The sequence below is a fragment of the Styela clava genome, chromosome 6 (assembly GCF_964204865.1).
Source record: "Styela clava chromosome 6, kaStyClav1.hap1.2, whole genome shotgun sequence".
Taxonomy (NCBI): domain Eukaryota; kingdom Metazoa; phylum Chordata; class Ascidiacea; order Stolidobranchia; family Styelidae; genus Styela; species Styela clava.
Window position 1 is genome coordinate 11425653 of NC_135255.1, and position 27997 is coordinate 11453649.

At 35.9% G+C, this 27997-nt stretch overlaps 4 protein-coding genes across 5 annotated transcripts; 2 read left to right on the forward strand and 2 right to left on the reverse strand.

Annotated features, from left to right (window-relative positions):
- The first annotated feature begins 1845 nt into the window (after window positions 1–1845).
- Window positions 1846–7398, forward strand: LOC120331496 (L-threonine ammonia-lyase-like). Its single transcript, XM_039398587.2, has 9 exons — window positions 1846–2111; window positions 2961–3133; window positions 3613–3752; window positions 3888–4046; window positions 4649–4716; window positions 5028–5142; window positions 5225–5330; window positions 5734–5855; window positions 6248–7398. Exons 1-9 carry the CDS (start codon window positions 2104–2106, stop codon window positions 6389–6391), a joined length of 1035 nt encoding a protein of 344 aa, XP_039254521.1. The 5' UTR covers window positions 1846–2103; the 3' UTR covers window positions 6392–7398.
- Window positions 7399–9529: 2131 nt separating this feature from the next.
- LOC120331495 (L-threonine ammonia-lyase-like) lies at window positions 9530–13285 on the forward strand. Its single transcript, XM_078113836.1, has 7 exons — window positions 9530–9671; window positions 10177–10316; window positions 10438–10596; window positions 11054–11167; window positions 11546–11564; window positions 12037–12158; window positions 13142–13285. The coding sequence occupies exons 1-7, from the start codon at window positions 9530–9532 to the stop codon at window positions 13283–13285; spliced, it is 840 nt and encodes a 279-aa protein (XP_077969962.1).
- Window positions 13286–16388: 3103 nt separating this feature from the next.
- Window positions 16389–18598, reverse strand: LOC120331511 (ATP synthase F(0) complex subunit g, mitochondrial-like). Its single transcript, XM_039398603.2, has 3 exons — window positions 18438–18598; window positions 17749–17909; window positions 16389–16589 (listed from the first exon to the last, which is right to left on the reverse strand). Exons 1-3 carry the CDS (start codon window positions 18475–18477, stop codon window positions 16491–16493), a joined length of 300 nt encoding a protein of 99 aa, XP_039254537.2. The 5' UTR covers window positions 18478–18598; the 3' UTR covers window positions 16389–16490.
- A 3814-nt stretch (window positions 18599–22412) lies between these two features.
- On the reverse strand, window positions 22413–27997 carry LOC120331481 (pyrethroid hydrolase Ces2e-like). 2 transcript variants are annotated; one of them, XM_039398565.2, is made up of 9 exons: window positions 27770–27997; window positions 25921–26113; window positions 25523–25719; window positions 25088–25251; window positions 24657–24802; window positions 24302–24514; window positions 23510–23639; window positions 23125–23368; window positions 22413–22702 (listed from the first exon to the last, which is right to left on the reverse strand). In XM_039398565.2, the coding sequence occupies exons 1-9, from the start codon at window positions 27919–27921 to the stop codon at window positions 22549–22551; spliced, it is 1593 nt and encodes a 530-aa protein (XP_039254499.2). In that variant the 5' UTR covers window positions 27922–27997; the 3' UTR covers window positions 22413–22548. The 2 variants fall into 2 exon arrangements, with proteins under 2 accessions (XP_039254499.2, XP_039254500.2); XM_039398566.2 differs by lacking the exon at window positions 27770–27997 and adding an exon at window positions 27153–27740.

Here is a 27997-nt window from a genome sequence, read left to right on the forward strand (position 1 = left end):
ACACGTCAAAATAAGGATGTTTCTTAGAAATAAGGACAAAAACATTTTTTAGGACAAAGACCTTCAAAATAAGGACGTTATGGCAGCTCTGATTATAGGTCAGGTGGAGAAAAAACGTCTATGAAATGTACAATACTTGAGATGGATGGAGTGAGACGAAAACGCTGTGGTCCTAAGCGTTTTTTTTAAATAAAGTGCAAAATATTTATTTTCGTCACCACTTTACCTACATCGCATCGCATTTTTGATGCCTTGCTTTCTTTCGACAAGTAAGTTGTCACATTCCGCGTCCTTCAGCAAATATTTCGATCAGTCATCAATGAACAGGCCGAGTTTGCGAGCTGTGCGTCGTCGTCGTTAAGCACCTTGTCTGAACCTAACCGACCGTGACGCCCGCCACTTGGAAGAGCAACATCGCCTTTGTTTGTTTATTATACGGCGAGCGGAGCTGGACATCTATTAGTAGTATATATGTACGATCAGAATATTGTATAGTTCCCAATTATTGACTTTTGAACTAGCATTTACCTGCCGTGTTTCTCTGTGAGTTGTGAGTTGTACTTGTCTTTTTTACCGCTAGTCTGTGGAATGTGTTTTGAAACAACTGTTGGCCGCTATCACAGAGTTGTAGTTGGAGCCCTATGCTATATGAACGACAAGCCCATCACACCTCAATAGACTGGTATACAATGATGATTGAAATGATTCTAATGAAACAAGTTATATGGAAAAATTTAGCCTGTATACTTAACAACATTCGAGGTTCAAAGGTAAGATATAACTAACACCACGAGGTGGGCGTTATAAATTATCACGAACTGCAAATATTTCACTCTCTCCAAAATATAGTAGCAAGGCTTCGTTTGGCGCGAAATGCATATAATTATGCCATATGTGAGAAAATCAGATAAGATGTGGTACATATATTTGGACAATGTTTTCCTATTTTTTCGTTCCTTTATTTCATTACTTTTCAACGCCAACTATCCGCAACAGAATTTTCATTAAACCAGCTTGCAATGCAAAATTTTCTTTAAGCTATATCATTATTCATTAAAAACCCATCCTACGCGCAAAAAGAATACCGGATACCGTTAAAACGATGAAATGAACTGACGCGCGACTATACTTTATCATGAACAAGTTTTGTATATTAAGAAGCTATGACTTCCGTTTAATCAATAATCAACATTTCATAACTGTTAACGCGAGGTGAAATCGCTCATTTCTTTGTAGTAGTATGGATCAGTGAAGATTTTCTTTTTGCGCGTAGGATGGGTTTTTAATGGATAAGGTCTATACCGGATACCGTTAAAACGATGAAATGAACTGACGCGCGACTATACTTTATCATTAACAAGTTTTATATATTAAGAAGCTATGACTTCCGTTTAATCAATCATCAACATTTCATAACTGTTAACGCGAGGTGAAATCGCTCATTTCTTTGTAGTAGTATGGATCAGTGAAGATAGTTTCAGCGTTGAATTACTTTAACGTCGTAAATAGTGCTTTCACAATTTGGGGTCATTGTCTGCTGTCATTCGGACAGAAATGAATGAAAGAAATATGTTCGAATTGTTGGGTTGTAATAAACTAATGATATTTCCTCTTTGTGTAATACTAAAATCCCAAGTCTGTTGTAATTTGGAAAATACCTGAGTATACTGATGAAATGTATACAGTATTATTGTTGTCTCACAGGCTTGTCAGCTCAGTCTGTATTTCCCACGGGAGTAGCCATGTCATAGCAACTTGATTACGTCATAGCTAACCTTGATCTTTATGTTATTTAATCTTTTCAATGTGTTCACTCCCCAGTTTTCTTTATATACAAGGATCCATTATTTATTTTGTTTTATGTTTTAAAAAATGACGGCAACGAAATTCATAACCAATATATTATTGGAAACATTAGCATAGGTTTCCTCTGCCAAAAGCTGGTGCGAAATTGCTTTTTGCCATACTAGTTTGATCGGCAGCAGTAGTGCGCTTATTTAGTTACGGAAACGAATGTTACCTTCCGCTTGTTAACCTCTGTGTACATCAGTTTGCGTGTCATTCAGAAATTACTCGGATTAACCAAATTATTAGATACAAGTGATGGACAGGTAATTGATAATTTGCTGAATGAGCATAGTGACCCGGAAATAGAATAAGATTGTCAAGAATGAGACTGAAGTGTCGGTACTCCAGAAGTATGTGCGCCAAGATGGCGGACACCGGAACGTAGTATGTGTATAGGTTAGGGTTAGTCTATAATTTTAGGTACAAATACTACGAGAGTCACTTGGCTAGTCCCTGAACTCGAAATAGAACTAAAATAGAGAAAACTAGAATAAAATTAAGGCCCAACCCTAACCTGGTACACATACTATGTTCCGGTGTCCGCCATCTTGGTGCACATACTTCTGGAGCGCCGAAGTGTCATAGTAAGACGATAATTTTGAATTTTAAAGTTAACAACGTCGATTCATTTTGTCGTTGTGCATGTCTTTTAGTACATGTAGTCCTCTTTACTAAACCAGAATTTTTATAAATTTAATATTTTTATTGATTTGTATTACAATAAAAATCCCGTGGGATGGAATGGGGCTGGCATAAATTACTATTGCATGGAAGTGGGATGGAACAGAAAATATATACCATGGACAAGCCACAGTATTTTATATACAGGGCAGAGATGGAGTCGGGGGTCAGTGTTGCAAACTCTTAGTCCCATAATTTTATTCACTAAGAAATCCAATTTCACATGACTTCCGTCGAGTCGAGATTGCTGTTCTCCTGTACTATCAGTATTCGTCAATTTTTTAATGCGCTGTTCTGATATTCACACTTTATTCAATAAAACCTCAATTTGAAAATCGAAATCACCCAAGTTACCACCACAAAATACCACGTCAATGCAATTTATCAAGTGATAATCGGTGAGTAACTTCGTTCCGTATAATTCATTTCAGCGTCACACTACTATATTCTGAAATCAAACAAATGGACCTAAATAGCAATGAAAGTATATATACCGCTGTTAAAGAAGCACATGCTCGGATTTCCAACCACATAAGGAAGACTCCATTAGAATATTCCGTACATTTGTCAAAGAAAACGGGATGCAACGTTTACCTAAAACTAGGTAGGTATTTTCATGTCTTCAACTTTTTACCTCTTAGTACTGGGATTCACAACACAGCGCACGCGTGCCTAATGTGCCACCCAATAAGGTTGAACGTGGCTCGCGAACGGTTTGGTAAAAAATGTACTTATAATAAATCCTAATAACTCACGAATGTGTATTCAAACATTTCTATCTCGTGACTTTGTTATCTGAAAGTAGGCTGTAAGTAAGTAGCTTTGTCTGGGGTAGCGAGCGGATAGGAACATGATTTCTCTATTTAGACTTGGAGTGAAGTAGCGTAAATAAAGCGCGCTTGTTTCATAATGAATTAATTCGGCGAGTTCATTCACAAATGCTTAGCTCCTGGTTCGATATGAAACATAAACAAACAAGTAATGTTAATGTCTGATTTGGAGACAGTTTGTAACCGCTTCGCATTCATTATTTGTTAGGAAGGTTTGAATTAATAGCAAATTCATGTCCATGTATTTTTTTAGAAAACGAACAAATAACTGGGTCTAATAAAGCACGGGGAGCTTTCAATAAAGTATTATCATTACTGGAAGATCCTGGTCATCAAGGAAAGAGTATAAAATTTTTTGCTGTTTCTTCTTGTGGAAACCACGCTTTAGCAATGGTGAGTTCTGTAGATAAAGACCGAGTCCAAAAAGGAGCTAGTTTGAATCAGGAAGGACAAAAATTAGGGTTTCATATTAGCACTTATATATACACAATTCACTTATGCATATATATACATTACGCTCGTCTCCAGATGCACGCACTAAATCAAACGGGACAGATAGGTGAAGTATACGTCCCTACGTTTGTAAAGAAAAATAAATTGGATGACCTAGAAGCAAGGGGAGCAGACGTTAGAATTCGTGGTGACGACATGGACGACACTGAAATCTTTGCTAGAAAAGAAGCAGAGGTGAGTATACTTATGTATGTACTTATGTGAATAAAAATTCTCAAGAATCCTATTAAGTGTGCCATAAATATACAAAAAACTTCCAAAAAACTTGTTATATCCCGAAGGCAGTATCCAGATTGATTAATTTAATTATTGGACACGAAATGGGCCTATGGATCGTTTTGTTATTTTGTTGTTGTCGACCATCACGTTTCTATTTTGTTTTTTCTTTTTCTACCAGACCAATTGCTTTGAAATTTTTAGAGAATGTTTTGTTAGCAGGTAATTACCTATATTTATTTCAAACATTTTTGTGGGCCTTGTTTTTTGTGTGCGATGAGGTCATCGAACATAAAAATTGCGCACCTTGTGGCGGTTCCGCGTTCGCGATAGTGGTGAGGCGAAGTCGTGAAAACTGCGGTACCGGAGTCGACTGTTACAGATTGCATACCCGTACTACTTCGTTTGGGATTTCGTGTTCATATATTTGGGCATCGTTCCCTTAATTTTTGAATGCCTATCGTTTGTGCGCTGTGACAAACGATAAGGGCGGTGGCAAGGGGTGAGGGGGGATGACCTTTACTACTTTATGAAATTAAATTTACCTCTTTGTTTTATAGACTAGGGAAGGAGTATTCGTTTCAGCTTATGGTGATCCAGAAGTACTTGCAGGACAAGGAACCGTTGGGTATGTAATTTAAACATCAGCAACAGATGGATTGTAAATATATATACAATTGAATTACTAACCTTGTGAGTCTCAGTCATTCATATAACTATTTGTGACGCAAGGTACGGCTGTCGGATATATCGGCTATTTCTGCTACATATATATATTATTAGCTGATAAACCAGGCAATACTGCATACTGAAATTATATTGAGATTGAGACGCTTGTAAGTGCTTAGGAACTGGAGTCGCAACATGGCACCCATTGTGGCCTATGATTTCAGCCTTCAATTTTGTCATCACATCTATACTTACTGTATTATTACTCAGTTTGGAAATTATCTCCGAGTTGAAACACGTCGATGCCATTTTTGTGTCTGTTGGAGGTGGTGGGATAATCGGTGGAATATCATCATATGTGAAACATATTAGTCCACATACTAAGGTAAATGGAAAGATTACACAGCAGTCAACTTGGTCTAAAAAGACTTGTATTAGACATAAAACAAATGTATTAAATTTATCAGGTTATTGGATGTAGCGCAGAAGCTTCAAATTGTATGGAACAATCCATAAAACATGGGAAACCCATCAATATTGTGAGCAAATCTACTTTGGCAGATGGACTTGTCGGTAAAATCTAGTTTATTGATGCTAAATTTTACTAGAGCGTGATGCAAAATCAAATTCAAAATATAAAAATTAGGATTGCTGTCATTATAATCTTATCCTGCATTTACACGTTATATATATATGAAGATTGTCCACGACAATTAAGGACTTTTCGTTCTATAAATTTTGCTGCCAATTTAGAGAATGTCGTCGACCCGCGTTAAATGTTATTTCAAACCTTAAAACTCTATTTTAAGTAATATACTCGAGGGAGTGTTTGTGTCGTTACTTCGAGAGAACCCATGTTTGAACCAGTCAACAATTTATATTCTGACAAAATTGTCTCAGGATATTATTTTTTGTTAGACACATATTGTCACGGACATTAGCATACAAAAATATCTTCGATATTTTTTTTATTCAGGAAATATCGGACTTGATAGTATAACTTTTTCTGTCTGTCAACGCAACGTTGATAGATGGATCACTGTGACGGAAGATGAAATTTACAAAGCCATGTTCATAATGCTAAATGATCATCACAAGGTAAGGTCAACGCTCAAGAAACAAAAAGTAAATCGATATCTGGCAACCCCTTCAGAAAACGTTTTGCCTAATAATCATCACAAGGCAAGGTCAGCGCTCAAGGAACAAAATGTCAATCAATATCTGGCAACCCCTTTAGAAAACGTTTCGCTTAATAATCATCACGAGGCAAGGTCAAGGAACAAAATGACAATCAATATCTGGCAACGACTTTAGAGAACGTTTTGTTTTGTATGTGGCTTGCAATATATGCACTCGGGCTGCCCAATTGCTGTTACAAGTGAATTCAACGATTTTCCTACCAAATCAAGTATATATTTTGTTACGCCACAGTTTTTTTCCAATTTTCTATTCGACTTAAACAATTTTTGACAATTTTTGATATTTTTAAGGTGGCAGAAGGGGCAGCTGGTGTTGCACTTGCTTCTTTCCTGAGAGTTCAAGAAGAATACAAAGGCCAAAACGTTGTTGTTCTGATTTGTGGTGGTTACGTATACGCAGACGATCTGGCAAAAGTGATTGATTACTGCAAATAGAACAAAGCTGCAATCATTGAAATGCTCTAATTATCTTGTGAACCGGAATAGATGTTTTCCTCAGCGACTTTCTTGTTTAATACCGTTTTTTTTTTAATTTAAGTGCATAATGGACAGAATGGCAACGGTGACATAACAATTCAATTTTATCACTTTTATTTTCAGGCATGGTAGTAAACATTACTTCGTTTTGAATTATGTGTGTTATCACTCCACCACTAATAGTAACAACTTGAATCACATAGGTCATAGATTAACATCATATTTTCAACGGGATTTCTGAATAAAACATACTTTCACCTTACTAACTGTTACCGATTTCCCCCCAAAATAAGACCTAGCTTTAATTTAAAAAATGATTTTAATATAAGCCCTTCCCATCAAATATGACCTAGTCGATAGCGCAAATTTTTTTTCTTAGTCGATAGCAAGAGACTAGTTATTCTCTACTTTGGAGTTTTGTTTCTGATAAATGAAAATAAAAGTTATTTTATAAGTGTTATTTTTCGAATAAAAATTGAAATGAGACACTGTCTTAATTTCGAGGTATTTCAATTAGTAATTTTCACAGTTTTCATCTAGTATTTTTACACTTTAAAAAACAACTTTTAATACACAATCACAATAACATTCATTTAATTCGTCAAGTGAATTTTTTTTATATCATATAATGTTCCTCTATCAGTCTATCACATAGTATCTTATAGCACAAACTGCAATTTTAAAACCCATTTCCAGCCCCGTTTTAATTTTCGATATATAATTATCTCGTTAAGAAAAATAAAGTACAACGAAATTTTATATCGTGTGTGTGCCTTGTTTTTATATATCATTTAATACAGCGGTTCCCAAAGGGTGCGCGCGGCGCATTAGTGCGTAGTGACGAGTGGATAGGTACGCCGCGAAAATTGACAGAATATTTAGGATAGTGTAATTATTATAAAAGTTCTTTTGTTCCTTATTTTAAATGTTGTGTATATAAATCAATAAATTGCTTTTATATGTTGTTTACTTCCTGTTACGTAGGGTCTGCATCTAATGTTACGTAACAATAGAGGGATAAACCACTTAGTGCAATTTCGTGAACTGCAGTTCATATATCTACTGAACAGAGTTTAGCGAATATGGGTGATTTTCCCAGCATTTTGAAGGGAAATCGAGCAGAGATGAGAAAGAAGAGTTGACCTTTCGCCATTATTCCTTATGTCTATGTGTTTTAAAACTTTATAATGCATAAAGTACACATTAGCGATAACAAAATTGACTTTTATTTGAAAAACTGGATTTTGTTCGTGTAAGTGCGCCTTGAGTTTTCTTCCGTAATAATTCGGCGCCGCATGAACAAAATGTTTGGGAACCGCTGGCTTAATGAATAAATTAACCATCAATTGTGGGGTGTACCTGTTGTTTTATACAGCTGTCGAATAAGTTCTGAAACAGCAGCTGACAGATTTCAATGCGCTGTTGTTAAAGCTGTATGCAGTGGTGGGATTCCAATTTATTGTCAGCCGGTTCCGTCAATCCGTAATGCTAACCAGTTCGCTGATCTTATAAAAATCCGTGAGACGGTTCTATAGAACCGGTGCTACCCGGCTGAATCCCACCACTGGTTGTATGTTATATGAATGACAATCTCATTATATCTCAATAGAGCAGAAACTGGTATACAATGATGATTGAAATGATTTCTATGATGCAAGTTATATGGAGATATCTCGATTAATTTACACAACATTCAAGATAAAAGTTAAGATTTGACTAATACCGTGAGGTGGGCTTTATAAATTGAGTAGGCAATGCCGAACCGAAAAAATCCAAACCCTTCCAAAATATAGTATAGTTGCCTGTGCAGAACTACGTTTGACGCGAAAGGCATATAAATATGCCATACGTGAGAACATCGGATAGAATGTGGAACAATTATTTGGACAATGTTTTCTATTTGTTTTTATCCCAGTATTCTATCACTTTTCTACACCACCAACCGGCAACAAAATTTCACTAAACCGGCTTGCAATGCGAGCGATATGTATAATCGATATGACTTCCTGGTAATCAATCATAACAACGTTTTCCAGCAGTTGACGCGGGGTGAAGTTGCTCTTTGCATGGTAGTATAAATCAGCGAGAATAGTTTCAGCTTTGATATATTTCAAAACGTCGTGAATAATGCTTTCACAATTTTGGGTTATTGTCTGCTGTTATTAGTACAAAAAGCTTACCCCCCCACTCCCCCTTTTTTATATACAAGTATATATCTATTATTTATTTCGTTTCATGTTTTGAAAAATTACGGCAACGAAATTCATAACCAGTAGAATATTTGAAAAATTAGCACAGGTTTCTTCTGCCAAAAGCTGGTGCAAAATTGTTTTTGGCCATACTAGTTTGATCGGCAACAGTAGTGCGTTGAGTAGGTTACGAAAACGAATGTTACCTCCGCTTGTTAACCTCTGTGTCACATCGAAATTAAGAAAATGATTCAGAAATTACTCGGATTAACTAAATTATTAGAAACAGTTGATGGGAAGGTAATACTAATTAATAATTTGCTGAATGAGCAGAATGACTCAGAAATAGTAAAAGATTGTCAAGAATGATACTGAAGTGCCATAGTAAGACGATACTTCGGAATTTTAAAGTTAACAACGCTATTAACATTTGTCGTTGTGCATGTCTTTTAGTCTTCTTTACTAAACCAGAATTTTTTAAAATTTAAGATTTTGTAATAATTATATGTACCTATGGCTATTTAAATGTGAGCTATTTGAAAGTTCTTGTTTGTCAATATTAAAGATAAAAAAATAGAACATCTCAATTAAAACACAACACTTTATATATGGGGTAGAGACGGAGTTGGGGTCAAACTTAGTCTTATAATTTATTCAATAAAAAATCCAATTTCATGTGACTCCCGGCGAGTCGTGACTGCTGTTCTCCTGTACTGTCAGTATTTGACAATTTCTAATGCGCTCTCCTGATATTCACATTTCATCCAATAAAATATCGGCTTGAAAATACCACGCTGTAGAGTTGACCAATGCAATGACCATTTATCAAATGATAATGGGTGGGTAAAAAACTCCGTTCCGTATAATTCTTTTCAGCGTCACACAACTGTATTCTGAAATCAAACTAATGGACCTAAATAACAATGAAAGTATATATATTGCTGTTAAAGAAGCACATGCTCGAATTTCCAACCATATAAGGTGGACTGCATTAGAATATTCCGTACATTTGTCAAAGAAAACGGGATGCAACGTATACCTAAAACTAGGTAGGTAGTTTCATGCCTTCAACTTTTTACCCATAGTGCAGGGGTGCACAACACAGGACACACGTGCCTAATGTGCCACGCAATAAGCTCGAACGTGGCATGCGAGCGGTTTGGTGAAAAAAACATTTTGGATTTATAATAAATCCTAATAACTTACATATATATATATACATGTATTCAAACATTGCTATCTTGTGACTTTGTTATCTGAAAGTAGGCTGTAAGTAAGTAACTTTGCCTGGAGTAGCGAGCGGTTAGGAACATGATTTTTCTATTCAGCGTGAAGTAGCATAAATAAAGCACGTTTGTTTCATAATAAATCAATTCGGCGAGTTTATTCACGAATGCCTAGATCCTGAATCGATCTGAAACATATACCAACAAAGTAAAATAAACAAAGTAATGTTAATGTCTGATTTGGAGACAGTTTGTTAACCGCTTCGCATTCTTCATTTTCTAGGAAGGTTGGAATTAATAGCAAATTCATGTACATGTAAGTTTTTAGAAAACGAACAAATAACTGGGTCTAATAAAGCAAGAGGAGCTTTCAATAAAGTTTTATCACTACTGGAAGATCCTGGTCATCAAAGAAAAAATATGAAATTTTTTGCTGTTCCTTTTTGTGGAAACCAGGCTTTAGCAATGGTGAGTTCTGTAGTAAATGACAGAATCCAAAAAGGAACTAGTTTGAATCAGAATAGAAAAAAAATTGAAGGAATCACTTATACAATTTACTTATATATATATACATTACGCTCGTCTTAAGATCCACGCACTAAATCAAACGGGACAGATAGGTGAAGTATACTTCCCTACGTCTGTAGGGCAAAACAAAATAGATGACTTAGAATTGAAGGGAGCAGACGTTAGAATTCATGGCGACGACATGGACGACACTGAAATCTTTGCTAGAAAAGAAGCAGAGGTGAGTATAATTATGTGTGTGCTACTCCCAATTTATATCTCTCGTGACCGAACAATAAAGGCGGACGCAAGGGAGGAAAGAAAAACGAGCTTCCCTACTTCGTGAAATTTAATCTAGTCCTTTATTTCGTAGACTAGAGGAGGAGTATTCGTTTCAGCTTATGGTGATCCGGAAGTACTTGCAGGACAAGAAACCGTCGGGTATGTAATGTAAAGGGGAAGTGTAAATATAAATACAATTGAATTACTGACCTTATAATTCTCAATCATTCCTATAACTATTTTTTGACGCAGGTTACGGCTGTCGAATACGTCAGCCATTTCTGTTATATATATTAGTTGATAAACAAGGAAATAATGTATACTGAAATCATAATGGAACTGAGACACGTGCCTAAGAACTGGAGACGCCGATATGGCACTCATTGAGACCTCTGATTTACTGTACTATTTCTCAGTTTGGAGTTATCTCTGAGTTGAAACACGTCGACGCCATTTTTGTGTCCGTTGGGGGTGGAGGGATAATTGGTGGAATATCATCATATGTGAAACATATTAGTCCACATACTAGGGTAAATGGAAAAATTTCACAGCAGTCATCTTGGCCTAATATAACTGTTATTGCACATAAAGCATATGTATTAAATTTACAAAGTTGTTGGATGTAGTATAGAAGCTTCGAATTGTATGGAACAATCGATAAAACATGGAAAACCCATCAATATTGTGAGCAAACCTATCTTGGCAGATGGACTTGCCGGTAAAGCCTAGTTTATGATATTGATGCTATTTTTTACTAGAGCGTGATGTAAAAATAAAATTTAAAATGTATATAAAAATTAAGTTTTCCATCATTATAGTCACGCCATGTAGTATATATTTACATGTTATTTATCTTTTCGCGACAAATTTAGAACTTTCGTTCTATAAATTTTGTTGTCAATTAATAGAGATTGTCATTGACCAGCGGTAAATGTTATTTTAACCCTCTCGAGTCTTGACCGTACTCTTCTTTAGGTATTATATATACTCGAGTAAGCGTTTGTGTCGTTGCTTCGAGGGAAATTATGTTTGACTAATTAAACACGTCAGTATACTAAACGATCGTTTATGTTGTTGTTCTTGTTAGTCATCACTTTCGTCATGATGAAATCGCTTTTCTCTTCGAATACTGGACCAATTGCTTTGAAATTTTCAGTGGTTAAAGATTGATTTTTTTTGCCAGAAGGCTATTACTTTTACTCATTTTGAAAATTCCTGTGGACTTCAAGAGATTCGTTTTTTATGTGTCAGAATAAAAAATAGCGACACCTATTGACGTGCTCATATATTTGAGCACAGCTCTATTGTTTCTATATATACTTAGAAAACTTCACTAACATAACTCCCTCAGGTTTTTTAATCACGGACCCAATAATATCTTCGATATTTTTTCATTCAGAAAATATCGGACTTGATAGTATAACTTTTTCTGTCTGTCAACGCAACGTTGATAGATGGATCACTGTGGCGGAAGATGAAAGGTACAAATCCATGTTCATAATGCTAAATGATCATCACAAGGTAAGGTCAACGTTCAAGGCACAAAATGTCTATCAATATCTGGCAACCCCTTCAGAAAACGTTTTGCTCAATGAGGCTACTTCGTTTTGCTACTTTCATTTTAAAATAAAATTCCTCGTTCAGGCGGTCATCTAAGTTTCATTACCTGATTAGATCATTTGCGATCACAAGGTGTATTCTGTGCGTGAATTGTTTGGTCATAATGGAATTTAAAATCTACCAATCAAAATAGTTCGCTGGTAGGCCGGCTAGCATGTTGGCTTTACCAAAGTAAATCGAGATGAGAGAGAATGGGCTCAATGCCTCGTATGTAATGAGCAATCAATCATTACGTCAACCTAAACTCCAAATCACCATGACAAACACCATCCCCAGGTGAAAGACGTTGACATCGGTTTCTTGGCCACCAAGCGAGTTAGATTTGACAAGAAAGAACCATTGGCCAAGATCGGGTTCCTGTCGGAGCAAACAAAATCTAGAAACCGACTTGATGTTGACAGTAACATTCGTCAGGCTATATCAAAGACGGTGCCTAATATGGGAAAGCTCGTCAGAAAGTCAGTTCCAAGCGCAAGATTCCCGTTGATCGTATACTAAAATGTATGGACTTTCTTGTTTGTGGTTCGTTTTCACATTCAATAGAATGTCGTAAAGGCATAATACAATCCAACACGTGTAGTTTTTTCATTTGGCAAACAGGGGGCGCCTCGAGTACAAAAAACCGCCGGAAGGGGGCCACGAGCCAAAAAAGGTTGGGGACCACTGGCTTAAAGGAACAATATGTCAATCAATATCTGGTAACAGCTTTAGAAAACGTTTTGTTTTGTATGTGGCTTGCAATATATATAGTAAATCTTGGGCTGCCCAATTGCTGTTACAAGTGGATTCAACGATTTTGCAACCAAATCAAGTATATATAATGTTACGCCACAGGTTTTTTTCCAATTTTCTATTCGACTAAAATATTTTTCGATGATTTTAAGGTGGCAGAAAGAGCAGCTGGTGTTGCACTTGCTTCTTTCCTGAAAGTTCAAGAAGAATATATAGGCAAAAACGTAGTTATCCTGATTTGTGGTGGTTATGTTTACGCAGACGATCTGGCAAAAGTGATTGATCACTGCAAATAGAACAAAGCAAATGCTCTGATTCACTTGTAAGCCAGAATGAATGTTTTTCTCATCGACTTTCTTGTTTAATATCGTTTTTTTTTAATTTAAGGGCCTAATGGGCAAAATGCCAATGGTGACGTAACAATTCAATTTTATCAGTTACACAGACGCTTACAGGGGTATTTTCAGGCATGGTAGTGAACATTACTTCGTTTTTAAGAATTTTGCTGGATATTTGGCAGTTTTAAATTGTGTTTCCGAAATCCAAATTTATATTAAATCAATGAACAGGTATTTTGTGTTTTTGATGAGTTTTTTTTTTTGTAGTAATCAAAAATTAGCTATGAAAGACCATGCTAAAATTTGATATCAGTGCTTTGATTATTTTGAATCAAAATGATGGCTGTGAACATCGAATTCTGTTTATAAGTGCAAACCTATTCGGAAATATATATAAAACGTGTTGCAACAGTAAAATATTTGTGGGGCCGGAGAAACATTCAATCAGAGAAACCTTAAAATAGTTTTGTAAGCATCACATATTGCTGTAGCCTATGTAACTTTACCAATACAATATTATTGAATAAGATGTAAATCTCTCTGATCAGAATAGTTTCTCGTAGTGGTGGTGAAAACACATGGTTTCGTGGTTTGTTATCAATATTTCTTTCACCAAATGAACCAGAGATATATGAAAATGCGCGCTTATGTGTCTTGGATAACTTCGACAGCAAAGTAGCCTACGCCTGTAGAGCGATTCTTCGAGATATTGTTAAATATCAGTGGCTACTTATAACTAGCTTTGTTCGAAGCAAAAAGCACGAGTGAGCGTCGTATGGACCTTTCCCCGAGCATCGACTTATTTGTTTACTTCGTGACATTGGCCAATCAGCAAGATGCAAAAAGTGACGTAACAATGCCCCCCTTTTGCATCCGCTCAGACACTTTCTCACTCAGACAGATTTTCAAGCGTGATTGTAAACATTACCTCGTTTTCGCGTTTTTTGAACTCTATTGGTTAGTTTTCAGTTGTGTTTTGGGAACTTGAATAAAAATCAGATAATTCAATGATCACTCTCTGTCTTTCTAGGAGTTTTAATTTAATTGCAGTAATAAAAGTTAGTATAGAAATAGCTGTGATAGACTAGCCTGAAATTCTTTACCGGTCCTTTTAAAAAACAGATTGTTGTATGCGATGAATCATAATAATGGTTTGAAACACATACCCCATTTCGCAGGCGCCAACTCGCAAAAGCACTCTTAAAATAGCCCTGACAATTTTGCAATGGTAAAGTATAGGGAGAATTTTCCGAGGGTCAAAGGTCGGGGAAAGGTCCATTAAATCATTGTACAAAAAAAATATTTGCCTCATTTCAAATTTTGGGCTGGCTACGCTCTTGCGTGACAGATAAATTTCTCAAATTGTGTAGGCCAAAATTCTCTGTATATACATTCTTATATTGTTCTCAAGCACGTATATGCTATATTTATATAACAATTCAAAACTTTAGGAACAAGTTCGCTTTTGTGTCGAACTGATCTGAAATTGGTTTCGTCATTTCAAAAAATGTATGTCACCACCAATGTTCCCTCTAATTTTTTGTAATATGTGTGCGCACTTTTTTGGAAATGACCAATATTTGTGCAAAAACCGATAAAGAAATTTTGGCGTTCTAACCGGGTAATGGTTGGGCCAACAACAAAATTTCTCAACCTGCCAATCGAGAACATTGTTACATTACATCGAAATACGTCTGTGCGCAGTAAATCTATGCGTGTGCGCAGCCTCTGAAAGCTGTGTGCGCGCGCACACCTTAGAGGGAACACTGGTCACCACGTAAGGTGCACATAACAAATAAATTGGTAAATGAATGTGATGTCACCGTATATTGCTAATTTGTAGGCAGTCTCAGACTTGCTAGTCGCCCGTTCACCCTTCAGCGTCCACGTGGATGAATTTACGTTTGAAATCTCTACGTATTTGATTTTATTCGTAGATTTTCACAACACACAGAATACAAATCTTAATCTTCTCCAGACTGAATAGACTATTTTTTAGTTACATTGAAAGGCTTATTACTTATCGATCTTGATCGGTAAGTATGTTGATAGGTATTTGTCTGTCTGTTAGATGCACGCAATATTTCACGAAAGCGAGGTTAAATCTGCTCCAAATTTTGCATGTACATTCATCATATCTCGACCAGAAGCCTATTAATTTTGGACGAATTATGTCGTATAATTAGCGAGTCATTAAATAATTAGTGATGGGACATGCGGTGTTACTATAGAGTCAGAGGGAATGAATGGGGTATTCCCTAACTTTCGACCGATAGGTCTTCGGTCTCCGACCGATATTCTTGTTTACATGTTATTCAAACAACCAATTAATATTGAATACGTGAGTTCGCGTCATAATAGTTCAGTAATAAAAAGTATTTAAATGGACTGTACCAGGTGGAAAGCAAGTAATTATCTATGAAATGAATTTAAATTTGATAATAGCTATGAACAAAACAAGTTGCTTCTGGTGACTTAAATTGTTTCTACGAAAATCATAAATTTGGGAAAATTAACTTTGTTTTCGTAATTTCAACTGAAATCGGGAAAGATCCCAGACGTGTACAGTCGTGGTGAATTTCTTTACATCCATATTGCAACTGACTACCATAATGTCCACTTACCGACCAATCCTCTATGGTCACTGCCACTGCAGCCCGGCATATTTTTTCTTTGGTAGTACAAACAAGGCCCAATATTTGAACTTACAATAATGCTTTTTGATAATCATAAAATTAAAGTGGAAACCTCATAAATTGAGATTAGGATTCATGTTTTAAATTTCGCCAAAATACTCGAGGGACACTATTTGCAATGCTTACTCAACCAGAGTGAGAAATAGGGCATGGAATTTGAAGTCTAGATTTCAAACTGCAATGCCAACATAGTCAAATCTCTATCATTATGCCATGGCATGATATTCAGTAAACCACCAAAAATACTTCGGAGCGCATAATGTTTAAAAACCAAAACTAATTCATGCCCATTACAAAAAGCTTCTTTCTGTTTAGCTGCAAAGGTGATTTATTCTGTCACTGACACTGCATACAGCTGCAATTCATAAGTTATTAATACTATATTTAGAAGAGTGAGGTCTAGCTTTTGTAATATAGATCAACCAAAACATGAACTTCAAAATCAAATGTAATCAAAACCATTCTCATTAAACTTTATATCCAATTAAACTTCTTCTTCCGATTATTTCTCCAACAAAGAACCACATCAAAATCTCTGTGGCAACAAGAGTGTTTTGCCATCCTTGCTAAAAATAGAACAGAAGATTCACATTAATGCGAATCAAAAATGAAGTAGGCTACAGTCTGAGTTAAGTAGGCTATTAGGCTATACCTATTAAAAAAAAAATGGGGTATCAATCGGATCTGGCATGTATTTATTATCACAGGAATGGCCAAAACCGAATATTCCACTATTTCGAATATATTCTGAAAAAATATTTTCGAATATGAAAATAGATATTTTAAATATGGGGCGAGTGCATGTGGAAAATTACATAAATCTCTATATCTTTGTTGATTACATCTAAAACAACATATATATAATGGGGGAACTTGGATATTGTGTATTGAACTGCAGGTCCTTTCTCCTTAGATTACTTTCTACTTCGGATCCGTATGTGGCACTCACCACAAGGATGCTTGAACGAGATAGTATTAAAGTAAAAATAACATGATCTCTTTCAACGAAATAGTATATTTGTGAGCTTTCGTTAAATCATGGTCTAACTTCTTCAAACAATACAAGATATAACTTAATCAAAACAGCAATAAATATAATGCAATGCAATATATATAATGGTCATTGTTTTCACTATGTTTGTTATTAGTAAGGATATCATACATTTCTGTTTATTGCTCCAAAAAATAAAAAGCTCATATTAATTCGATCTTTTGTTATGTGCACGTGTAAATGTAGGCCAGGGAAAATTTATAAAATTGACTCGGGGTCTCATCTCTATTGATTTATTGAGGTATTAAACACAGGCTTGGATAATTCACAAGAATCATCATGACTACATTTTCGCAACATTAAAATAGTAACAAAAAATAACAACATTAGAATGTTTATAAAATTGGAATACCCATTTTCATATCTAGCGACTAGCATAAACTTGTTCAAATACACAATCACCTAATTGTCACTACTTAGGTTTACACGTTTTGATGCTACTTGAATGTAACCCTAACTTTTGTTTCATAATTTCCAACTATCTGCGTGGGCAGGAGACGCCCTGTGATAAAAAAGTCTTGAAAATTTATGCGAGCTCTTATTTTCATCTTAGTAGGTATATCCTAATTATTATATCATCTGGAATTTACACAAAGTTGTGGAAGCTGTGTTGAAACAATTGTACAAAACCTTTCTGGTATTGATTTTTGAATAGCAATTATTGTTATACTGACCTTGACAGACAATTCCATAAATTTTCCAGACATTAAACTTTTTATTCCTTTCTGTGCATCTCCAACTGCTTGACTCATTTCACCAGGGGTTGGAGGACGAAGTTCTACTTTGGCATATTTATAAAATGTTTGCAATTTGGGTCTTGAAAAGCTAACAACCGCTGAAAAAAAAAAAAATTAATTTAAGTTTATTCAACTAACAGAGCCACTGTGGTGACCATTATATTGTTATCATAAGTTTCCCCATTTTTAAATAGCCTATAAAGTTTAGGATGGGATTTACATATTTATCCCGAAGAAAAAAAGGCAATAAGACAACTTAGTCATCTTAACAACAACGGCCTCTTGTTTGGCAAGTCTGGTTAGTGGTTACCAGTCCATGTCGGGTATGGGATTACTTGGCCAGTAGTTTGTTTTTCATATGCAGGGTAGGCTACTACAGTACCAATCATAGGTACTGTGGCAGAGCTTCTCATGCTTGGCAGTGAATACACACAATTTGAGTGTTTAATATGGAATTATACCCAATTTGAAATAAATGTAGAACTAGGAGTAGGCTACTTGTCGTACTAAACTATACTAGACCCAAAACATTGTCTCAATATTGCAATATATTTATATTAACATATTTGTCATCACTCTTATTCCTACGGGCCCTTTGCCAAATCACTATTAGAACACATACTTACCTTTGCTCCAAACGGGAATCTTTGCTGCCAGACCAGCCATCTTTTAATTTGAATAAAACGTAGAACAAAACTCCACAACCAAAAATGAATGGACGTCCAGAACACTGGCAAGGAGAAAAATCAGAGTTCGCAGAGGTTATCGATGCGTGTCGGTGACATAAGGTCACAATTCGCCGCATGGTGTTCAAAGAGCATTTATCTGCCATAATGACATTTTCGTGGCTTCGATGCCTATTTGTGTTTACTTGTGCCTTTAAAACTATTATTTGGATCAATTATCATTTAATCTCACAAAGAGTTCCATTACAGTTATCAAGATTTAGTCTTAGAAAAGCTTTTATAGAAAAATATGTTACGTTCAAAATCACATACTACAGGAATATTAGAGTACCATACACATTTTATGCCACATTGTTTTTAGCACTTCAACTTACGTCGTGTATTTTGTTGTGAAGTTGTCTCGGAATGCAGGAAACATCTTGATATATAATTTTGTGGAGTACTCATTTTGACAAATATTTATCTTTTTTCTGTGCCCATATTTGCAGCGGCCTCATTTGAATTAGTCACTTATTTGAATATCAATAAAGCGTGGTCACATGAAATTGCTAAATACTGATGAGAGTAATAAATAAGTGAAAAAAATGCCCTACTATTTGTAAATATGGTTTTTCCCGTCAACCCATGAGCCTCGATATGTATTTTAAAATACTGAGTTTATATTTGCTCCGGTTGTTGTGACTTCCGCTTCGATAATAGCAGCATTAGCTCCCCCATTATTTTGTGCTTTATCGGTAGTTACCGACGACACACTGCAATGTTTTCAATATAATACTACCATCGATTATTGGACCCGTTTAGTGGACATAACGATCGTTTTGTTGTTATGTTGTTCTTGTTGTTCTTTGACACTTTTGGACATCTAGTCTAGTGGAAATAAAAAAATCCGCTTTTCTCTTTGATCACTGGACCAATTGCTTTGAAATTTTTAGTGGTTAAAGATGAAATTTTTCTCCAGAAAGGTATTACTTTTATCTATTTTAAATATTTCTTTTAGCTCTGTGAGATTTGTTTTTGTTTGCTATAACGTTCTGCGGAAGCATATGCAGGCACTCCTCTTTTTGATCACGTGCCATCGAACGTTGGCGTGACGGCGAAGTCGTTGCAAATCGCTAGGTTTTCGAGGTTACCGGTGAATGGCGGTGATGCTAAAGGTACGGTAGACCGTACTGTACTGCTTCGCATGGTGTGAATATATTTGTAGACTGTGGTCTAGGGCAGGGCTTCCCAAACTTTTGAGCTCGCGGCCCCTTTTAATATTTTTCGCGGCCCTTGTTCACGTTAAAAATGCTAAACAGTACTGTAATAACATTTTTAATATTTTATTGACACAGCTAATTCTCAACTTTTAGTAGGCCTACTCAATAACAAAAACAAGCACCTACACGAAACACGCTGCACGAAAAATACACGAAAAATACGCTGCCTCGAAATAAAACACAATTTTGTCATCGTTAATGTGTACTTTATGCCTTTTGAGGTTTATAAACATGTAGGCCTAATGAATGAGGCAAAAGGTTGACTTTTGTTTCTTATCTCTGCCTGGTTTTCTTTGAAATGCTAAAAAATCACTCATGTTCGATAATCTCGGTTCAGCAAATGAATAAAAAGCAGCCTACGAAATTGCAGCTTTTCTGTTACGCAGCAATATACCGTACGTAACAGAAATTAAACAACATAGAATGGTAAAATGAATTTGAATCATAAACACATCATTTGCAATGATGAGAAAAAATAATACATTCAGAATAAATAAAATATGTGAAATATGCAATCATATATTAGTTAGTATTTAACACAAATAGCCTAATTTTCGAGGCGCACTTAGCAAATCTTACTAAAAAAAATTTAAATTGTTATGCAAGCGCGATGATTCAACCGCGTTTCTAAAAAACGCATTCTAAAAAAAAGCTTAAAAAAAGACTTCGGCGATAGCGCAATTTTTTTTGACCTAGTCCCGTGGTTCACATAGCGCGTCGTTTCAATTTCGATAGGGCAATAGGATAGGGCAAAAATTTGGGATTCGTGAACCTTTCAAACAACCCATATCTTCTACTTTTACTGAAAAAGGTGAGATTAAATGATAAAGTTTAAAGTTAATAAAGTTTTGATAAAGAATATAAAGCTTAATTCTGAAAATTCGGGTTTCTGTAGATAAAGATTATTTTTCCTTGGTTCAAAAAGCGTTGCGCACTCCCATCCCCTTCGCGATTTCGTATTTATATAAAGCAGGCTTTTCTACCAGGGCCCATTAAATGTGATTTCACTGACTGTCGGTGAGTTTTGTTTGATCGTTTATATTAAACTCATTGCAAAAAAGGTGTTTTATTGAAAGGTATAAATACGTTTTTTCACGGGGAGACGCAACTTGAACATATTTTTGGGGGGCGTCAAAATGCAATGAAGTTAGAGAAACACCGAGTCTTAGTTCATAGCAATAAATTTTTGCTACTTTTTACATGGTTAATAATCTTTATGTAGCAGTTTTTTTAATGAAAACGTGCTATTTATAAGTAAATAGAAATCGGTATTCATATTTGGCATAAAAAATCTCGTTATTCTCAAAATCACCCACAAATAAGCCCTAGTGTTATTTTTGAAAGAAAATCGAAGACACCATCTTATTTTCGGGGAAACACGGTATGATGATGTATGTATTCGCTCGTAATCGTAAAATTTTTGTTTTACACTATTTTTAATGATTGTATTTCAAATCAAGAGTCTGAATTGTGTAAATTTGGAGTTCTCTTTGCAGCCCCCTTCGAAGGCCGCGGCCCCTAGTTTGGGAAGCCCTGGTCTAGAGGTACGGTAAAACGTACCTCACTGCTTCGCTTGGTGTGAATATATTTGTAGACTGTAGTCTAAAGGTACGGTAAACCGTACCGGGACCGGTACTGTACTGCTTCGCTTGAAGTGAATATATTTGTAGGCTGTTGTCGAAATTCTTCGCTTGGTGTGAATATATTTGTAGACTGTGGTATCTGCTGTTATAATACCGTGATAAATCGAATGAGTTAGTTTTGCAAAGAAGAAGCGTCTGGCATTACAGGTAGAAGGGGGAATAGGGGGGTGCGCATTTGCAATACGTCGATAATATGTTTGTCAACCAATTTGCAACCACCGTGGTTTGTCTGTTTGATTGCTGTGATGTGGTGCTTTGTTTATAATTTGACGAGTTTTGTTCGAAATAACCGTGTTCTTAAAATATATGACGGTCAGAAATGCAATTAGAAGCCCAGGTAGAGAAGTTCTGATACCGTAACACAGCGCGGTGACACTGAACTAACTCGTAGCTGTCAAAAGCTTGAAAATCCAAACAAATATAAGAGATAAAAAGATGAAACTTGGCAGGTGGGTAGAGTTGTTTTTAACCATCTTTGAAAGTTTTGCGTTTTTACATTTAAACGAGGGGGAATAGCGGGGTGCGCCTTTCCAATACGTCGGTAATGTCTTTGTCAACCAATTTGCGTGACCACCCTGATTTTGTCTGTTTGATTGCTGTGATGTGGTGCTTTGTTTATACAGGTACTGGTAAGTCACCGCATATGAATTTTGGGGAATTGTTCTGCGTGTCCATATATTTGAGCATTGCTCTCTTGTTTTATGGTGCGAACGTTTTGAAGAATTATAGTGTCACCAAACAAGTTTCTGCGTCAGAGCGGCACACCTCCTTAATTTCACTCTGGACCTCCTGAAGTATGCGCACCAAGATGGCGCACAACCTGAACTCAGGTTGTGTACCAGGTTAGGATTCAGGTGCGCATACTTCAGGAGTACCCTCACTCTTCTTTTTTGATTTTTATGCGTATAATGTTTCATTGAACATACGATTTATTGTCATTCATTTTATCATCAACAATAGCTATATATGTAAATATATATATATAAAGTGATGACAAACTATGCAAGATTACACAATTTTATACGTTGTACTTTGTTAATATTTGGCACAATTTATTGCAAATTTTCGGAAAATTTGTGAACATGATTAGCAGTTTGTTAATAGGAAATATTTTGTGAAATATCATATATATTTTAAGACATATTTGTCTTAAGTTCGATTTGCATAAGTAGTCCAGTAATCAATTTCTTTAACAGCAAGATCGCTTCCAATATTCGGAGCATGATCCAGAATCAGATATTTTCCTTTCTTCGAATATTTAGGCCACTCTATTCCCGTACCGGTGGTTTTATTATTCGGATTTCTGCAAATTTAAACGTTTATTTCATTTCAACTATCAAGGTGTGTGATATAAATGGTGACCGTACATTTGAACCCACGTACATTTGAACCCATGCGTATATCCGCGGGTTTAATCTATATGCGGGTGCTAAAACCCATGGGTTAGGGTGAGTATGGGTTCAAATATCCGCAAAACAAAAAAAATTCCATAGGTGCAATAGTATGCAGGTGCAATTGTCATGGGTTCAAATGTACGTGGGTTCAAATGTAATGGAACCGATATAAATATATTTCATTGTTACATTTGAATAATTAGTCTGCAAAGTGTTTTGAGTGTAACGCATTTCGGTTAAAATTAGAATTCTTTTCTTTCTTCAATTAGAAAGAGTAGGGAAATGAGGCACAATTAAACGTCGATTTCAGTCATTAATTAATATTACATACCCATATCTTGCAAAATTGGTTATAAATTTCATACACTTCTGGCTCAATTCTTCCTCTTCCTTGGAAAATACTGCCATGTTGCGGAGGTTTCCGGGAGTAAAAGGCATACCAAGCATCATATAAACGTCATCGCCATGATCACAAAAACACCAAGATGGTTTTCTTGCTTCTTTTGGACCGAAATCATCGTCATGGTGAAAACGGAGTTGAAAAGAACCATAGTAAAAATAAACATCGCTGTTCTCTATAAAAAGAATCGTATTTTTCAAAAAATACCGAAATTATTTGCCTGATATCATTAAAATATTCTTTCATATTTGTAAAAGTGGCAAACAATATGCCCTTTTCACGATACAATAAATATAGTTAATTTCAAAATATTCACCTGCATAAAATGAAGCGGTAGTGACCGCCGGTACAACGAAGATTACATCTCCAATAACCCGCCCAAATAGCTTGAGCAAATTTTTCTCATTATAAAATTCTCTCCATTCTTTTAGATCTCCATCTTTCACCTGAACGAATACTAATAACATACGAAAAGATATAATATATTGTAGCGTACCGGCAGTCTATGAAATAATTATCCAAGTTCAGAATATCTTCCAATATGGTCTGACGTCAAGTTTCCTCTCAATATTCACTTCAAGTCATGCTATTTTATTTATTAATTAACAATCTCAACACAAACAAATACTCCAAACAAAACGACAAGCATACAATAAAGCGACAAGTACCAGGCAGCACAGTGCAAGAAAACTGAATATACACAATAAAAACACTTTTGAACAGTACTGATGATAGCTAATTCTCTGACAACAACCCAAAATACAACGCTAAAATAACTGCAATGGCACTGTACTGAAACAATAATATCAGCCTACTGTCTAGCATAAAAACATCTAACAAATGCCCATCCCGCAGTCACAAAACCACAAACAAACATCCCCGATAATCCATCGGAGACCAGAGGCACTTCCATAGACACTCATGACCAGAATCCAACCGAAAACAACCACACTCAGACAACTGCACCTTGCCAACCACAGCACACGCTAACAGGCACACCTAGAAAAACAGATCCACAGTGTCACAACGTCCCCCAGTGTCTTAGAGTCAGAATATTGTATGTTTACATTTAATTAATATTTCTCAAATTTAAATTGAAACCACTCACAGGAAAGTATAAATATTCCGTAAATTCTTCTTCACTCAGTTCTTTATTTTCAAATTCTTTGCCGTATATGGATGAAGACATGATACCCATTCCTTCCGTGTTATTGCATCCTATCATGTAAGGTACGCGGTCAAAATCGCGATCACGCAAGGATTCTTCCGGGCTTTTCACAAGAAACTTGCCATCAACGCAAGGCAAAAAGAGTAACTCGTCCTGCAAGGTGCAAGAGACGGATAAACTCCATTATTCAGATTAAGTTTGACTTGGCCTAACATTATTTGTTAATAGTAAATGTGTCGCATAGCAACACAACAACACCGGTTTAAATGAAAAAAAAATTATTAGATTAAATTACATATCCAAAATGTTTATGGGCTCGATGTAATTCCGACGCGGGAATGTTTTGAAGAATTTGCAGAAGTGCCGCTTCGTTAGTTTCCTTGATTCCCAAGAATTCCAACAATTTCTTTTTGCCTTCGGCTGGTTTCTTTGCAAAATATACTTGAGTAAACAAAAAAAATATATTAATAAAAAGCGTAACATGCACGTTACACATGCTGTTCAATTGAGACGAATTTTCAAATATTTTGTATTAACAGCGGCCTAAATTTTCACTTCTCCGTCTTCTCTGTCAAAATATGTTTGTCAGTTTTTATACAACGAATCTATATGACTTACAAAACCCTACACATTTGTCACAAAGAATAGAAGTGAGTGACAGACGGAATGCAATTTTGTATTGAGAGAAGCATGGGGGGAAGAATGGAGCCATCACCTCAAACTCACCATGGGAATTGGCCTGACCACTGTGACTGATAGCTCTGTGAAACAATCCGCGAGACATAGGAGAATTCACATGATGGTTAACTGCCATCCCACCAGCGCTCTCGCCAAATATTGTCACATTATCAGGGTTGCCTCCAAAGTATTTGACATTTCGTTGCACCCATCTGTTGAAAGTAACTTGAGGTTCTATTGCTAGTGGCTCAGAACTTTTCACATACATTTTAGGCCGGAATCTAAGGTTAGGATGAACAATTTCAGAGACGAGTATCCACCAATTGGCTCGAATGAATTTGGTTTAAAAAAATTGAGACGAAACATGATAGAATTTTTACGTGGATATAGCGTGGGTTCAACACAAAAATTGAATGAAATATGCAGAAACCCCGTAGAAAATAAAAGCGAATTAACACTCTAACATAAATTAGTTTTACCCACTTTAGCGCCATCATTTGATCCAACAAGCCTGCGTTTCCTGGACACAGCGAGTCTTGACCGAGAGATAAAAATCCAAATACATTCAATCTGTAGTTTGGAATAACCACAACAACATCATTTATTCCAGCCAATGCGCTTCCGTCATACAATTTTTCTGAGCCATCTTGAAAGGATCCACCGTAAAACCATACCATTACCTGAAAAAAATACATTGATCTTTCAATCACTCTGCTTTCGCTTCCACACCGACGTTGTGCTTGCAGATTTGGTCCTTTATGAAAAAATATAAATAAAACTGCGCTTGCAGTTCAATAAATTACAAGTATTTATTTCGTTACCGCAGTCGCTGTAACCAAATATAATAAAATTCATTAAATGTTTGAACAAAAAATATCTACCGGCAGATTAGTATTACGATCCAGTGTTGTTGTATAAATAGTTAAATACAAACAATCTTCATCCATGTCTTCATCTTCACCAGGTGATCTTTTCATTGGAAACTGTTTTTCCTCGGCTTTTGGAAATTCCAGGGGTTGAAATGGAATTTTACTCAAAGTACTGCCATCACGGACTCCCTCCCAAAGATTCGCCCTGAAAAAAATATTTTAAAAAAAATTGACACCAAGACACAATAATACAGTACGCTTCAAATATACTTGAGATTGGACAATTTATTTTATTTTTATATATACCGCAATATTCAAGCCAACAAAGACCTCTTTCTTAAAATCATGTGATGTACCACAGTCTTTCACACTTTACCAGTCCGTGTCGAGCTTGGGGTTTGTCAACCAATTAATCGATCCAGAAGTTATGTCTACCAAATGATCAGTTGAACCACCCTGGCGAGAAGATCAGTAATCTTTTCGCACCTCGTTTGAACTTGTCTAGTCCCTTAGCAAACGAGTTCTTAACGCTTGATCCAGTGCGCCAACCCACACGCCGATTTAGTACTTTTCTTCCTACCGCTAATCCGGCTTTCAGTTGAAAGGCTTTTTGTTTGAAGTCTATGAGCAAATTTGAGTCGTCACAAAAAATGGGTCGTCGTTTGAGTCGACACAAAAACTAAGAACCGTGCGAGTGAAATATACTTTTTTCGGGGTGAACAAAGTCACGAACACTAGAGTCTAGTGTGTTAACAATATCTGTGAAATATGGTTATTTCGTGATATTTAGTGCTTGAGGCACCCGATGTGGAAAATCAATGGTTTGACTAAAGCAGGGGTAGGCAACCTTTTTTCGGTCCGCCTTTCAAGATCAGCTAAATTTGATCACAAAATTCATCCACGTGCCAACCGAAGTTTGTGAAAACATACTACCGACATTTTACAAAAATATATGTCAAGTGCCCTAGAGAAATGATAAAAATTGCTCTAAACAGTGAAATCACAATACAACCAAAATTGAATTTATTCACCGTGAAAACAATGGTTTGCTACTTCCAAAGCAAAACATGAACACCAGTTTTAGGCAGGTATTAAGTTACTTTTCAAGAAAATATCAGTCCGAGTAAGGTTTTCATCACTAGACTCTTATGCTATATCACTGAGAATTCAGTTGGTGCATTACCACTGACAGAAGTTTTACAACGGTTTTATATTTTGTAACATTAGAGGAATACACGACTCACCAGCATAATATGTAGATGAAAACATGGAAAAAATGCAGTTGCAAAGCTTTCTAGGCACGAAAATTGTTCAGAAATGGCATTCCAAGCTCGGCAATAGTTCATTTTCTGCACGTCTCTCTTGTATTTCTTTCTTTAATCACGTTTTTCAATACATACTAACTTAACTCTAAGGTAAATACATTTTTGCTTCCATATTGAGCTACTCTGAAATTCAATCAATTTCATTTCATATTTTTCCAAAAGAAACAAACATCGAGTTTCATCACTTTAATAAAGAGTTTTAAAAGCTTCTTTATCTCAACGGGAAGGAGACCGTTCCCGAGGCCTCGCTCGCGTCCCGGATTGCCGTGATTGAGTGTCAAGTTTGGCACGTGAGCCAGGGGTTTCTCACCCATGGTTTAGTGACTAGTCTAGTGTTGTGTCTAGACAAACCATATAATTTTCACAATGAGTGTCGCAATCACTAAAGATAACAGATTAACTTCATTTTATATTGTCTGTTACAAAAAATTCGGCATGCGAAAAGTTATACAATCTGCTATTCAAAACAAAAAAACACGAGCATGGAATGCACATGAAGCTTAGTTATATAGTTTTTCAATAATTAGCATACTCACATTTGTGGGGCCATAAATCGCAGTTTTCCTGTAGGTGGTTTGGCAAATGGAATATTCCGGTAGCATAATACTTGTTTAGCATTGTCTACTTTCAGCTTTACAATATCACCAGAAACTTTTCCATCTGCGCAATCGGCCACAGGACAATACATCCCGTCTTATCTTATCGATGAAAACTAATTTGTCAATACAGTACTTAACTAACTATGAAAAAACTAGTAATATAGA